The sequence below is a fragment of the Conger conger genome, chromosome 3 (genome assembly GCF_963514075.1).
Source record: "Conger conger chromosome 3, fConCon1.1, whole genome shotgun sequence".
Lineage (NCBI taxonomy): Eukaryota > Metazoa > Chordata > Actinopteri > Anguilliformes > Congridae > Conger > Conger conger.
In genome coordinates, this window is record NC_083762.1 from 75,018,298 (window position 1) to 75,034,499 (window position 16,202).

General features: G+C 50.1%; 1 protein-coding gene across 1 annotated transcript in view; it reads right to left on the reverse strand.

Annotated features, from left to right (window-relative positions):
• The window catches only part of pcdh2ac (protocadherin 2 alpha c), a 33,089-nt gene extending 28,025 nt beyond the window's left edge, over window positions 1-5,064 (reverse strand). The window contains exon 1 of the mRNA XM_061234535.1: window positions 2,278-5,064. Within this exon, the coding sequence (XP_061090519.1) occupies window positions 2,278-4,797 (2,520 nt within the window). The 5' untranslated portion in view covers window positions 4,798-5,064. The remainder of the gene's footprint in view (window positions 1-2,277) is intronic.
• Between the last annotated feature and the right edge of the window lie 11,138 nt (window positions 5,065-16,202).

Genomic DNA, 16,202 nt, shown 5'->3' on the forward strand with positions numbered 1-16,202 from the left:
ACATTTGTAATGATTCATTTTTCCCTAAATTGATACACCGAATTGTCGACCGCTAATACAATATCAATTTGTGAATGCAGAAGCTGAAATTTACGATGAAGAAAATGCGTTTCAATATTGAATATATTAGTTGCATACAGTATACTGACCTAGCTAAGCAGTGTGGTGTTGACTGCTATTCTCCAGACAAGGGTAGGCTGGATGAATCCCATGTTCTGAATCCCTGCTTGTATCAGATCATAGCGAATGTTGCTCATTAGTATGCAGGTGTTGTGTATTGTGCTGAGTGTATTGGCATTAATACACTTTTTGGCACAAAACTCCTTGTCCTTCTTGTGACACTGAATGTAGGAAAAGCATCTTGGAGAGCAAACACGGTTGGAAAATGGAGTTGTGTGCTGCATTTAGATCTAAGCTGTAAACACAATAACCGACAAATCACAGCCTCTCATTCGTTTCTGCTCAGCTTGCCCTCTTCTTGCTCGTTGGTATTGGAGCCTGACTGACATGGCCATGAACAAAGCACACAAAATGGGGGCCAAAGACCCACAGCGAGGGTCCGAGAAAGGGGAGGGAAGCTTGCGCTCTTCCCCTGCTGTCTGTCTACAAACACACCGCCCGTCCCTTTTGAGGTGATCGTCCCTGCAGTGACGCAAGCTCTGTATGAGGTGGACTGTGGAGAGACGGACATTAATGAGGTACGCTCACGTGCTATAATGGCCAGCTCTGCCTAACCCCCCGCCCCCTCCCTCCCTCCCTTTCTCCCCAATGAGGGGGCACACCTTGCATGGATACAGTCTACATCAGCCAATCAAATTACATCCCATCATGCCCTCCAGAACAGAAAAACCCAGAAAGCTCCTTACAGCGATGGCAGCACATTACTGCCAGTTAGATTGGAAGAATGACAGACAAGCAGGCCTGACATTTAATGAGGGTGTAGCGGAAAAGCAGAACGGTCATTAGACAGTGTTTTCTTCCCTTTCCGTGCGGTGCAGTGATTTCCATGGTCTCCGAACAGTGCTTGGTCACAGGCTCTCTCTCTGTGTGTAGAGCGTTTCAGGTAATAATGGTGGTGAGAAACATCTTCCGGGTTCTGGGACAGCACTGTGAGCTGTGACAGAGACACTGTTCAGGGTATCCGAACACAAGCGCTGCTCAGGCTATAATGAGACACTGTGTCTACAGCTGGTCAGCGGGAAACAGAACAGGAATGTGTGTGTGGTGTGTGTGTGTGTGTGTGTGTCTGTGTGTGTATGACTATGGGCTGGTTTTGTGTCTTTAGTCTGTCTGTATAAGTGTGCCATAGAATATCGTGGTTAGTACACACACACATCTGCACACCCACACACACACACACACACACACACACAGCACCAAGAATTCTCAAACGGGTGATGAGGAGAGATTTGACGACGGCTGAAAATGTCTGCAGAAATGCACCGATTCATCAGAAACGGAAGGAACTGTGACAAGTTCTGAATGCTGGGTCTCACCACTGACACAAAGCAGGAGGGACACCAAGCAACAACAGACACACACAAAGGCACAGACACACACAACCTTACCCCACACACTATACTAAAGGTCTTAAAGCTGCACATTTTCCACATTACATTGCAGTTATTTCAGCAAGTTATTACATAAATGCTGTTTTTTTGTGTGCTTTGTCTGTGCCAGCCTGCCGGAAATAAGACAAATAGAAAAGCAAATGTGGAAGAGGGAATATAATAGACAGTGGGCCAGTTTCACAGACACAGACTAAGCCTACTGTTAGACTGAAATTATCTTGAATGGAAATTCTCCATGCAGAACTCACTTTAGTCCAGGCTTAATCTGTGTCTGTGTAAATCAGCCTTTTTTGTGTGTGTGTTTTGGACTGCATCTAAGACAGCTCTCTCACTCAATAAAGACATCCCACCCAGCGGGGTCCAGACACAGGACCTGAAGAATATGATCACACGAGCTAAACCATGACCCAACGGGGCAGCATGCAGCCTTGCGGCTAAGCTGCATGACCGGGACCCGGAAGTTTGGGAGTTCAAGCCCCGATATCGCCGCAATAAGATCCTCACAGCCGTCGGGCCCTTGAGCAAGGCCCTCATCCACGCATTGCTCCAGGGAGGGACTGCCCCCTGCTTAGTTCAATCAACCGTAAGTTGCTTCGGATAAAAGCGTCAGCCAAAACAACAAATTCATACTACTTAAACGATAAAACAGCAGTGGGCCTCTCCTCCGGGCCTCTGCTGCGGACGAGCGGAGAGAGACACGGCCCACCTGCAGAGCCGCGTCCGGCATGCTGAGCCGCCGCACGAACATCTGGCCGCTCTGCCCCGTGAAGAAGCGCTCGGAGCCCATGGTGCCCCCGGGCGGGCAGCCCGTGTTGTAGAACATGAAGGTGTCGCTGCCGGACGTGGCGGTCAGGCAGGTCTTGTAGCAGTACGTCTTGGTGAGCGAGCCGTTGCCGCGCACCTCGATGTAGTGCGGCTCCACCTTCAGGTCCCGCCGCAGCACCACGTTGTTGTTGGGCTGCTGCCCGCTGGCGCCCCCGGCCCCGCCGGCCCCCTGGCCCGGCTGCGGCGGGGCCTTCTGGGACGTGCAGCAGGGGCAGCAGGAGCCCGACTGCGTGCAGTAGGCGTGGCAGCGCACGATGGCCAGCACCACCACCGTCAGCAGGAACACGAACGTGGTGGCGCTGAGCGCCACGATCAGGTAGAGCGTGACGTTGGAGAAGATCAGCGTCCGGTGCGGCTTGATGATCTTCTTGGGGTCGGGCGTCATCTTGGGCGGCACCTCCATGACGGCCACGTTGACGGTGGCGGTGGAGGAGAGCGAGGGCTGGCCGCTGTCCCGCACCAGCACGGTCAGGCTGAAGAAGGTGGAGTTGTCCTCCACGATCTTGCGGGTGGTGCGGATCTCGCCCGTGTGCTCGTGCACCTTGAACAGGTCGGGGTCGGTGGCCTGCTCCAGGCTGTAGAGCAGCCAGGCGTTCTGACCCGCGTCGGCGTCGTACGCCGAGATCTTCATCACCAGGTGGCCCGCCTCCACGTTCTTCAGCACCGTCTCGGACGGGCGGGAGCCGTTGGCGGGAGGGTAGGCGATCTCGGGGGCGTGGTCGTTCTGGTCCAGCACGTAGATGTACACGGTGGCCACGCGGCTGAGGGGGGGGATGCCGCCGTCTTGGGCTTTGACCTGGAAGTGGAACTCGCGCAGCGTCTCGTAGTCGAAGGCGCGCAGGGCGTAGGCCTCGCCCGTGTCCGCCCGCACCGACACGTAGGAGGTGACGGGGATGCCGTGGTTGTTGTCGTTGAGGACGGTGTAGGTAATGCGGGCGTTCTCGTTGATGTCGGAGTCCTGTGCTCGCACGGTGCAGAGCGAGGCCCCCGGCGTGTTGTTCTCCACCACGTACACGGTGTACGACGTCTGCTCGAAGCGCGGGGGGTTGTCGTTCACGTCCGCCACGTCTATCTGGATGGTCTTCTTGGAGGAGAGGGGCGGCGTGCCGGTGTCGGTGGCGCTGAGGGTGACGTTGTAGGCGGCGATGTCCTCCCGGTCCAGGAAGGCGGAGGTCACCAGGGTGTAGTAGTTGCGGAAGGACTTGACCTTGAAGGGCAGGCCCGGCGGGATCTCCAGGCTCACCTGCTTGTTGGGGCCGGAGTCGCGGTCCGTCACGCTGATCAGCGCCACCACCGTGTCGGCCCGCGCGTCCTCCCGCACCGGGCTGGACAGGGAGGACAGCACGATCTCCGGGACGTTGTCGTTCACGTCCATGACTTCCACCACCACCTTGCAGTGCACGGCCACCGCCGCGGCGCCCTTGTCCATGGCCTGGACGTACATCTCGTAGGAGCTGGTCTCCTCGTAGTCCACCTGGCTCCTCACCCGGATCTCCCCGGTGTTGGGGTCCATGCTGAACACCTGCCTGACCCTCTCCGGGGTGTAGCTGCTGAACGAGTAGATGACCTCTCCGTTGGTGCCCTCGTCCGCGTCTGTTGCGTTCAACTTGATCACAAGAGTGTCCTTTGGCGAGTTTTCTAACAGTTTCACTTTGTACACTGAGCTGTCAAACAGGGGGACGTTGTCATTTGCATCCAAAACACGCACGTTTATTTTAGCCGTGCCAGTTTGTGGAGGAGCGCCTCCGTCTATGGCGGTCAGAATGAGCTGATGGAACGGGATCTGCTCGCGATCCAGAGCCTTTTTAAGCACAAGCTCGGGCAGCTTGCTGTTTGGGGAGGTTTTTTTGGAGTCCAGCGCAAATAGTTCGTTTGGGCTGAGTCGGTACTGCCGAACGGAATTGGTGCCATCATCCGGATCTTGCGCGCCTTCGACGGGGAAACGAGCCCCGGGTAAGGTCGATTCTGAAATGTCCAGTTGGTATTCCTCTCTTGGGAACTGCGGCGCATTGTCATTCGCATCCAGTATTTCTACTTCCACATTATGTACTTCAAAAGGATTTTCAGCCACCACTTCCAGATTCAAAAGGCATGTGCTACTAAACTCGCAAAGCGTCTCTCTGTCTATTCTGTCATTGACCACCAGTTTTCCAGTTTTGTGATTAACACTGAAATACCGCTTTGCGCTGTCGGAGGTTATTTTAATCCGTCGTGAGGCGAGTGTTCGGAGATCGAGACTCAAATCCTGCACAATATCTCCAACGATCGTGCCGTCTTCTCGCTCCTCGGGAATGGAGTACCGTATTTGTGCAGATGCAAGGCCACCGAATAATAAAAATACCAAATAGAAAGAAATAGGCACATTCTTCTTTATGCTGTTACAGATCCCTATACGAGCCATCGCAAGCTCACAGAATCCGCAGACGGATTAAAAACAGTTTTCCGTCTTTTTAGCTTGCAGTACGTTTCCTCCCACCACCACCACATTAAAAAAGATGGTTGTATTTTACCCCGCTATGTGCAAGACGACCACAGCATCCTCTCCGGCTTCTCTTTAACCTGGCAGTTCACCGATATATCCATGTTTTCCTTTGTCTGTGCTGTTTTTTTCCCCCTCTCCGCGCTGCCGACTCTTTTCCCTGACAAGGGTGCTGCCTCTCGCTCTGGCGCGCGCTCTCTCCACTGCCCTGCCCGTCGCTGCGCGCAGGAGTGTCTTTGCTGCGGGGGAGGGGCGCCTCGCTCGCACACTGCTGGCTGCATTTCAGACCCTCCGCGAAAAAACACCGACAAAATGGAAACGAAATCGGGGGAGGCACTGCCTCGGAAATTAAGCAAATGCCTAAAGAGATTGGGCAACTATATCGTTATTTACCGTTTTCGTCGATATTTTTATTAGTTTGAATGCTGTTTTTTAGCGTGATGATTCGAATAAAAGTGCTAGTTCTGAACAAAGGCGATGTCTCCACCCTATTCATCGTAGCTGTGTTTTACACCTAGTGCATTTCGTAAAAGGTTTCCATTGTAACGGCGGCACGCCTATAAGCAAATTTCCAGATCTGTATTTTCTATTCATATGAATTTTCAATTCGCATATGCTATGCCAGTAATAAAATTTAAAAAAAAAATGTTTAGTTATATCGCAGAACAGGTAAATGTTATATAATAAAATGCATGGATATTCACTAACAACCGGAGACAATTTGGTTAGTCGAACAGCAACCAAATATCGCAGGGTGAATTCTCTCTTTCACCCGCTGTCTCTGGTGAATACGCATCTCCAAATTGAAGGGCTGGCCACCGCGTATTTGTCAAGTGCTAAAGCCTGACAGCGAGAGATGGTAGGCTGCTAGTTCCATCTCCTCGCCTGTCTCCAGAATGACAGCTTGAATAATTATATCTGAGGATTATACTGGCGTCTTCGGGGGGCCAGGCTAGACCCTTTTTCGTCTTCAAGCTTGTTTTCCCTTCAGTGCACAACAATGTCCTCATTATCCCCATCACCTTGGATCGACTCAGGGTACTCTCGGTCACCGCCAAGATGCTCGCGAATTGCCCCCTCCCTACAGCCGTCAAAACAGACTAGGGCATATATGACAGTCCTTCTGGAAAAGCTGATTCAGTGCGACCGTGAAACTGAAAACTGATGTAAGAAAAAAAACCGTCGTCTCCTGTAGCCCACATAATGCCTTATTAATCATTGACTTACGCATAACCCTACATTCCATTATTATTCAGGAATACCGAGCATAATAACGCTTTGTACGCACTTCATTCGAAGAGCTGTGTTTCAAGACAATATTTTGAATGCAGACAGAGGAGGTGGGAAATTACCTGTATTTCATGTTTCATTTAAAAATAGTATATTCACTATAGATCTTAAACATATTCGGGATTATTGACAAGTTCTGTATGCTTTGCTAGATTGTGTTGGGGTGCCTGGCTGATAGTACAGTCGGCTTTCAGACGTCGATGAATTGTGAAGTTTTGTAGTGCAGCATCTAATTAATGGATTTCATGATGAAACGTTATTGTATTCAGGCGGACCTTAATTTCGAGTCCCGGTGCCCTGTTCCAACGGTTTTAAGCAACAACTTCCTTTCGTCACTAAATAAGCGTAGGCTACTTAATCAAGAAAATACATTGATATTTTTGCTTATTTGTTATATGACTATGTAAATCACTTCGAACCACGTCTGTGTTACTGGTTTATATTTGCCATTTGCTAATAGTAAAGAGTGAACAGGACTGGACAGCTATGGAGCCTTGCAAGATGCTGACTTCGAGAAAGAAAAAGAAAAAAAAGAAAAATCCCTGATGGTCTATTAAAGATGGGTGCCGGCTTTATAGATCAATGAAAATGCATGACAGCGCTGAAAAGTCATAAAAGGATCTACCTGTTAATGGAGGTAAAAGGTATTAAATATCCATCAAAGCTGGGGATTCTACACTCCCATCAGCTCTTCCACGGCTTTATGTAATCGCCGTAGCGTACAGGGAGCCGTATATGCCTTATAATACAGTCCGAGCGGCGCTGAGGTCTCATCGCCGACCTGCAGCAGCTGCAGATCAGCGCATACTTGATCTCAGGTGGCCAACAGAGGTGCATAAATAGCCAATCACACTCCCCGACGTGGTGAGGCGCCGCTGAGACTGGTTTACTAAGCAATACAAACAGAAACGTTGTTAACTTTAATAAAAAACAAACATACATCCATTAAACTTAAATTATACGACACTGCCATCGTACATGGCTGTTATCGAAATCAAATGCTTAATGACTGAAAGGAGAACCTTCCAAAATGCATTCTGTTCCCTCGGACGTGCCAGGTATCGAATTATCTGACATGATTCGCTTTATCAATAGGCCCGGTTTATCGTGCCAGGCCCATTAGCCTCAGCACTGCAATGAGCCTGTAACGTTCAAGAATCCACACACACACACACACACACACACACACACACACACACACACACACACACACAGTATACAGAAGCAAGCTTTACTGCGATATGATTAGGGTTAAATACATTGCCTTTTCCGATGCATAAGCATACCATTGGTTGATCTGATTCGCAGGTGCACTTGTGTACTCCTAACCGACACTAAATCAAACTCAAGGACCCGTCAACCCAAGGCGGCAAACCGGCACCCTGGGAGATGCGCACAAGGTGGTGAGTCAGATGGAAGTAAATTTCAGCCAAGTGAATTTCACACACCGACGGGAGAGGGGGCGGCTTTCAGAGCAGGACTTCTCCTCCTCCGTTTCCCAGTCTCCGTTTCCCCAGACATGGAAGTGTGTATCCACCAGATTAACACTGACCCATATTCCTAAACACCCGCCGCACCTGCATTAAGAACCAGGGCGCTGCTCTAAAACCAGCGACCCAGAAAACGCGGTTCGCATTCTGCGGTAGGCTATGTCCACCCCAGTACGTTTTTACCAAATCAGAACTGAATTAGTCCGCATTGATATTTCATCTGCTTGTCTTGTGCAGATTCCTCCGTGACATACAGTCCGGTTCACATCGGCTATTGCTGAACTTTTTACTCCAGTTTATTTATTTATTTATTCGTTGGTTTGTTGAGCCTGCAATGCAAATCCCATTGCAGGCCCCAGCGTCTACAGCTTTTGTGTCCAAGGGCCGGGGAAGATAGCGCACAGCCTTGACATTTAAAGCAGCGCTTCACCCTGGGACTTAACACGTGTTTTCGGCAACCAGAGACGGAGAAAGGACGACTGTAATCTCATCAATTACACGCCAGGGATTTAGAACACCTGGCCTTTCCTTCTTTTTGTTCTGTTTTTCTATTGAATCGTGTGCGGCTGTGAGTAAGGAGACAGTCGTCTCTCTCTCTCTCTCTACTCATCAGAAACATGTCCATCTGTTAACTGCGGGAGAAAGTACGAAATACGAACGCTCTTATCAGGGGAGTTATAATTAAATTGTCTCAGATTCAAACTCCCCCCCCCCCCCCCCCCCCCCCCCAAAAAAAAACACCCTCTGAATAACTCTTATTACCGCTCAGGCAGCTCATCCCCCGCCCCCCACCTCCAATAAGATGCAGGCAGGCCACGTTTCAAACAGGATGTGGCAGCGCGCATTTCCCACAAATCCTCCTTGAGAGGGCCATGAATTACGAGCCGTCCGCCTGACTGCAGAGGACTGCGGGGCGGTGGACGAGCCTATAGAATCCAAGCAAGCCCCTCCGAACCAGCAAGCCCCTCAGAACCAGTCAGAAATAAAACACCGAGTCCATCGAGGCTGCAAGCGTTTACAAGTGACCGCACCAGTCACACTGTAAATAATCTGCAGCACGACGGCCGTGCATCGGGAATGCATGTTAATGAACAGGCTGTGAGCGCCTGCGTGTGAGTGCGCGTCGCTGTCCAAGGTCCTGCAGGTAGTCCAAACAGCGGGAGCGAGCAGGAATATCCGACAGCGGGTAAAGAGAAGGATATGGCAGCCTGTCTCCCCCTCTGTGACGTTTTTCTTTTTACAGGTAATTAATTGTGCCGGGATATTTTAGTCATCACTGTAATTATTATCTTCTGTCACACCTGAAGTCACACTTTTTTTTTTTGGATGTGCTAATCTTTCTTGCCTCCATTTTGTGACAGCTGCAGTGTCTCAGACGGGAATTAACCGCACAGCCTCAGAATCACATCCCGGCGCCCTCACCGTCATGCCAGTTTCTGTCAGGGTCCTGCCCTCGGTGAAGCCCCATCTCCACGGTAACAGCTGCAGATGCACGACAGAGCTCGCCGCGAGGAGGGCGGGGCTCGTTTACAACCAGCCAATAGAAATGCAGTGAGGGAGCGGAGCGACAGCTCATTCCGTCTCTAAATCAGGGGTTTTCCACAGGGGCCCAGTAGGAGTCTGGGGTCTGTGAAGGTACTGTAGGGGGTCCCTGTCTTCATTTAAAACATAAACCTTTCCAACCGGATGTTCTTCAGCCTGGGTGGGGTCCCTGCATCAGAAAATGTTGAAAACCCCTGATCTACATGATCCTGATCCCACCTGCTCTTAATGATCCTTGTAAAATTCCACCTGCGTTTCTCACTCCTGTTTGCATGGACGCCGAAAGGAAAAAAAGGAAAAGAAAAGTTCTCACTTGAAAAAATATATGAGGTTTAGAATATTAATAACCATTCTAATGCATTATGCAACGGGAAAGATAATTTTATATGCTCAACGCTGCATGTACGGCTTTCAAATAGCTATTAATTTCATACAGAAACCATCTGTTATGCCACGTACAAATTCCTGGCAGATTGCGTGCCGTGCGAGCAGAGAGGCCCATGGATCATCCTGTCGCTCTCGACCAATGTCTGCTGACCTCCGCAGCCCAGGGCAACAAGGGATGACCTCATCACTGCTTCCGCTCGGGAAACGAGTCGCCGGTTCTCCCAGAGCCACGCCAGCTCCTCACATTTTAAATGCTGACAGGTGTGCGCGCACGTACACACACACGCGCACACACACACATACATGCAAACATGCACACACACGCACACACATAAACGCACGCATGCGTACTCGCACATGTGCATGCGCGCACACACATGCACGCGTGCATGCACATACACACAGACGTAAACACACACATGCATGTACGCACACACACACACATAAACACACACAAGCACGCATACACACACACATGAACACACGCATGCACGCACACATAAACACAAACACGCATGTACGCACACACACATAAACACACACAAGCACGAATACACACACACACATGAACACACGCATGCACGCATACACGCACACATATAAACACACACACGCATGTACACACACACACATAAACACACGGAAGCACACACACATGCCCGAAGACACACATAAATACACACGTGCACGCATACACGCACACACACACATAAACACACATGCACGCATGCGCACATACAGACACACGCACACACACACACAAACACACACACTCCTGGTACAGACAGAAAACATACCCAGCTTCCATTACAGATACATCTTTACCCTGTCTGACCCTTCCATTACAATCGTATCACTAATGAGTCTTCATGCATGGCTCCTCACATCAGCGACCTGTATGAACCCCACACCGCTCTCTCACATCAGTGCCATCAGATATCAGCTCTGCCTGCGGGCAGATGGGCTCAGAGGAAGACATCTATAAACAGTACACAGACGAACACCCAGAATAGATCTATGTGGAAGATCTGTCCAAAACTTCTAAAGTAAAATGCTGGCTGGCAGGGAGCGCATCCGATTATGAGAGATCTTTGATGTCTCATTTTTATACTTTCAGATCTAATTTTGGAATAAACACGCAAACTCAAAATATTGCTTAAACTGAAACAAAAGTGTACCGCGCTACATGATTGTTACCAGAGAAATACATGCTTAAGATGTTCCCTTGCATTAACTTGAAATGAGAGTGAGTATTCATTAAGAGTAAAAGACATGCTAAGGAGTTGCCTTTTGCTGCCCTTTGTAATTCATAGCATGACTATGTCTTTGTTAAGGAATATCTGAAAAAAATACATTGTGAAACATATTAATGTGACTGGAAGGCAAAGTGGGGAAATGAGGACCTCTACTGGTGAATATAGACACTGCCGTGACCATGGGCAGACATAAATCATCAGCCCCTCCCATCCTCCACCTCCAGCCTGAATCCTCCTCAACCAGCCCTGAACCGACAGTGTGTGCGTGAGCATGTGCGTGTGTGTGTGTGTGTGTGTGTGTGTGTATGTGTGTGCATGCGTGCATCTGTGTGTGTGTGTGTGTGTGTGTGTGTGTGTGTGCTCGCATGCGCGTATGTGTGTGCGTGCGTGCATGTGCGTGCATGTGTGTGTGCGCGTCCGTGCATGTGTGCGTGTGTGTGCGTGCGTGCGTGCACCTGTGTGTGTGTGTGTGTGTGTGTGTGTGCGTGCATCTGTGTGTGTGTGTGTGTGTGTGTGCATGTGTGTGTGTAGGTACCGGGAAGTGGGGGTCTGATAGATTCCTGTACACTCACTGCCATCTTCTCATCATCCTGGTCTTTGTGTAGCTAAGCGCCCTGCCTAGCAGCCATCACCAACAGACGACTCTGCCCTACACAGGCACAGTCATGCATTCTTAATTCAGGCAGAAAAATAAATAAATAAACATACATGGAGTCAAAGAAGGAATAAAAAGGCTGGCAGGATCTATGCCAGTGTTCCGTCTGAAGGGAGAGACAGAATTGTGGGGACAGAGAGAGAGAGAGAGAAAGAGAGTATGTGGAGAGAGAGAGAGAAAGCGAGAGAGAGAGAGAGAGAGGAGTCTGGGGGAGGGAGAGGAGTGTTGGAGAGAGAAAGGGAGGAATATGGGGGGAGAGAGGGAGGAGAGTATGGAGAGAGAAAGAGAGTATGTGGAGAGAGAGCGAGAAAGCGAGAGAACAGAATGGGGACCGAGAGAACAGCTTGTCCCCATCAGCTTCCAAAATAATTGCCAGATCTAATCAAAAGCAGATACGGGCCCTAATCTGTAAAGATTCAACACAATCAATTGTTTTCCCCTCAGTGAAAAAAAACCCCCACAAAACAATCAGTGGTCCAGGAACAGAGAATTCCTCCCCCTGGGAATGTGACATTCCCGGTGGGAGGAGCGGGAACACGGACGCCCTCACGGCGGGGTAAACACCGACAGCGGGCCAGCAGAGCCACGCAGCCGCCCTGTGACGCTGGTAAACAGAGCTATCAGGAGCAGACAGGCATGAATCCCCCAAACAGCATCTGGCTCTGCGTTCCAGCGCTAAACGCGGCCCAATCTGGCAGAGCTGGGGCGATAACAGCCCTCCCAGAGCGCTGTCACACAGGGCCCCAGCTCCCGCATGCACTGGAACGTTACGTTACATTAGTAACTTCAGCCGATGCTTTTCATCCAAAGCGACTGACAGCTGATTAGACTAAGCAGGGGACAATTCCCCCCCTGGAGCAATGCAGGGTTAAGGGGCTTGCTCAAGGGCCCAACAGCTGTACTGATCTTATTGTGGCTACACCGGGGCTTGAACCACCAACCTTCTGGGTCCCAGTCAAGCCCCTTAGCCATTAGGCTACAGGCTGGCCTGCTGTCTACGCTGTACCTGGGCTGATCTGCCACCAGCTCCACCTGCCTGGGATTTCCAGACAACTCTGATTCTGGATGAACGTTAAGAAGCCCAGACTGAAGAATTTGCAGTCGTCGTTTTTTGGTTTTCTTTCCCCGGTTTTGCGTCTCTCGTCTGGAGGAGGTGGTTCCGGGGCGGAATGTCTGCTTGATTGATCTTTGGGAAGGAGACGTTCCTGCCCTGCCGAGGAGGCGGGGCGCTGGTTCTCCCAGGCCACCCCGCTGCCAAATGCTGCTCCTTCAACCAAAATGCAAACAGGAACAAGAACAGCCACTGCCCTGAATACAGACTGCTGTGTTACTGTGGGGATTTAAGACTGCAAGAAAGACCCTAAATAACAGGTCTTAATATCAGACCTCGGTTCACATACTATTCAATTACTTTTCTGTGTCTGATTAATCTTGCCTGGTGCATTTTAGCCTGCAAGGAGGAGAAGATGGGCGGAGTTTAAACTTTTGGGATCATTTTATTTGTTTCAATACACCAGGCATGCTTAGTCAAATTATGAAAGAAATTTGAATCCAAAACAAATGAACTCAGGGTGTAAATGTTAAAATGTCCATATCAAGGCAAGCAACACACTATGGGCACCGTTAATGCGTGTAAAGGCCCCTGCAGAATAAATAAATAACGTCATGCAAAGATGTGAGTGTGGGAGAATGTAGCGTCCCTCAGTTATGTGCATAGCCCCGCCCCTACCTTTCCCACAACGAGGGAGAGAAGTGAGGGAGAAAAACCCAGGGAGGCACTGCACTGCTCCCTTCTCTCTCAGACAGAGGCTGTTCCCAGCGTTTCAGCAGCCATTGCAGACTCTGGAGCACATTTACTGCCTGGGAGAGCGATGGTGGAACGATGGGTCTGTGAGCCCGACGGGGTTTATTAATACGCCATCGATCCGCCGCCCCGTCCTCTGCTCCACGGGCTGCAGCAGGGTGATGACATCACCACTGCTCCACACACACAGCGGACTCCATGGTGCTGAGCCAAGTGGAATTTTACTGAGTCTCTCCCCCTGCTTTACAGAGCACACACACACGCGTGCACGTATGCCTGTACACATACACGCACGCGCACACACACGCGTATGCCTGTGCACACACACACGCACGTATGCCTGTACACACAAACACACACACACACACACACCCACACCCACACCTGTACACACACACATATATGCCTGCACACACACACACACATGTATGCCTGTACACACACAGGCACACTCACAAGCAAACACACTCATGTGCACGTATGCCTGTATACGCGTGGGGCGACATGGCTCAGGCAGTAAGAGCAGTCGTCTGGCAGTCGGAGGGTTGCCGGTTCGATCCTCCGCCCAGGCTATGTTGAAGTGTCCCTGAGCAAGACACCTAACCCCCAAATGCTCCTGACGAGCTGGTCGGCGCCTTGCATGGCAGTGTGTGAGTGTGTGTATGAATGGGTGAATGAGAAGCATCAATTGTACAGCGCTTTGGATAAAGGCGCTATATAAATGCCTACCATTTATACACACACACACATTTATGTATGCCTACACACACACACACACACACACAAATGCGTGCATGTATGCCTGTATACTCACACACACATTCACGTATGCCTATACGCACACACACACACACACACATTCACATATGCCTGTATACACACACACACACACACACACACACACACACACACACACACACACAGCAGGGTGTGGTGGTGATGTTGGCACAAACCCCTATCTGTCACACTGCTGAGGAGCTCTGATCACTAGGGTGTGATCAAGAAAACCAGCTGGCAGGCTGTACCAAACACAGTGGAGAACTGACACAGTTCTTCTGTAGACTTTGGCTGTCTCGCTTGCTTCTGGCTCTATTCGTTAATATGTTACTTGGCATATATGTAAAATGGCAATGTTAAATTTGCTCTTTTTTACTGTACTGACACACTAGTACAGAAAACTCATGAATAAAAAATACTGTGAAAAGAACTGTATTTTGAAAGAGCACTGCAGACAAGGGACAGGATGACAAGAGATACAAGCCCAGATTCAGTGCTTTACCTCCTTGCATATTAAAAATATGAAATGTGTTTCTTCCATGGCAGATCCGTAACTCTTTCTCTTCCATGGCCGCTGTGTTCACATGCCCGTGGAGGATTTATCCAATTTAATGCTGCAGCCTCTTGGCCAGGGCTGTATTGAAAAAGAGATTTTAATCTGAATAGATAGATAAATAAATTACAGAAATGGGTCGTTCGGTAAATGTGACTCAGTGGTCAGGGAGACGTGGTTGTGATTTCTGCGGTCAGTAGGACAGTAACAGTGATAGACATGGTTGTGATTTCTGTGGTCAGGGAGGAGTGGATGTGATCTCTGTGGTCAGGGAGGCGTGGTTGTGATCTCTGTGGTCAGGGAGGCGTGGTTGTGATCTCTGTGGTCAGGGAGGAGTGGATGTGATCTCTATGGTCAGGGAGGAGTGGATGTGATTTCTGTGGTCAGGGAGGAGTGGATGTGATCTCTGTGGCCAGGGAGACGTGGTGGTGATTTCCGCGGTCAGTAGGACAGTAACAGCGATAGACGTGGATGCGATTTCTGCGTTCAGGGAGGCGTGGATGTGATCTCAGCGGTCCGGAAGGCGTGGATGTGATCTCTGCGGTCAGTAGGACAGTGACAGTGATAGAGATGTAAAGAGAGTGACTCAGAGCTGAGTCAGCAGCTTCACAAGGGCACAGAAAGTACACAGTCACAGTGATACCACAGCTTAACTGCTCCCTATACGCACCAGCACCTTCTCAAAGCCACACCACTACCCAGGCCACTGGACCCTTTCTCTCGCAGTCAAGAACGCTCTTCATATAATATGTAGTGCATATGCACGCTCTGCCTGCTGAGGGCTGTCTTTGTACGCAACTGTGCAGACTCTGTGAGGGTCTTTGTCTCTGTCAGAGGGACTGCTGTTTCTGTGAACTGAATGCCTGAAGGGCTGGCAGCAATACAGACAAATAGCCGCAAAACAGACTGAGTGTGAAGTATTATCAAAATAGCTCAATTCCAAATATACACCCCCCTCACTGAGACGCACACAGCCTTCTCAGAGCCACACCCCAAAGCAGCCACTCTCCATCCTTCCCAGCCCCTCTATTCTGAGAACCCCGCCCGTTCACACCCGAGCTGTTAACGCTGGCGCATCACATGGGGCCTGTGAAGGAGGGGAAGAGAGGGCTCACAAGACACAAAATGGCTGCCGCGAGCAAAGCAACCGGAGAACAGCTCTAAAAAGACGAAGCGAATCAATACAGGAACAGATAATAGACATAATGGCGGATGACGTCATATACATGCTCAGAAAAAAGCGTTATTTGGCTCGTTTCCGTAGAGGAACCCTTTTCGGTTCTCTATGGAACCCTCTGTCATGGGTGTGAAGAGAGAAAGCTCCCCAACAAAGGACCATTCCTGGCCTGACAAAGAACCTGTGACTCGATAGGGCTCTTGACAGGGTTTGTTTCTGAATATGTTTTTTTTCTGAGAGTGCAGTACAGGCCTGTGTTATCTGGGCAGGGAGAGCAGGTAGCTGCAGTGAGGATCTCCGTCAGAGAGACGGCTCCAGCCCAGGAGTCCCAGCCCCGCAGCAGGCCAGTCTGACCAAACGGGCTCGGTGTGAGCGCGCTCAGTACCGCAGCATCCA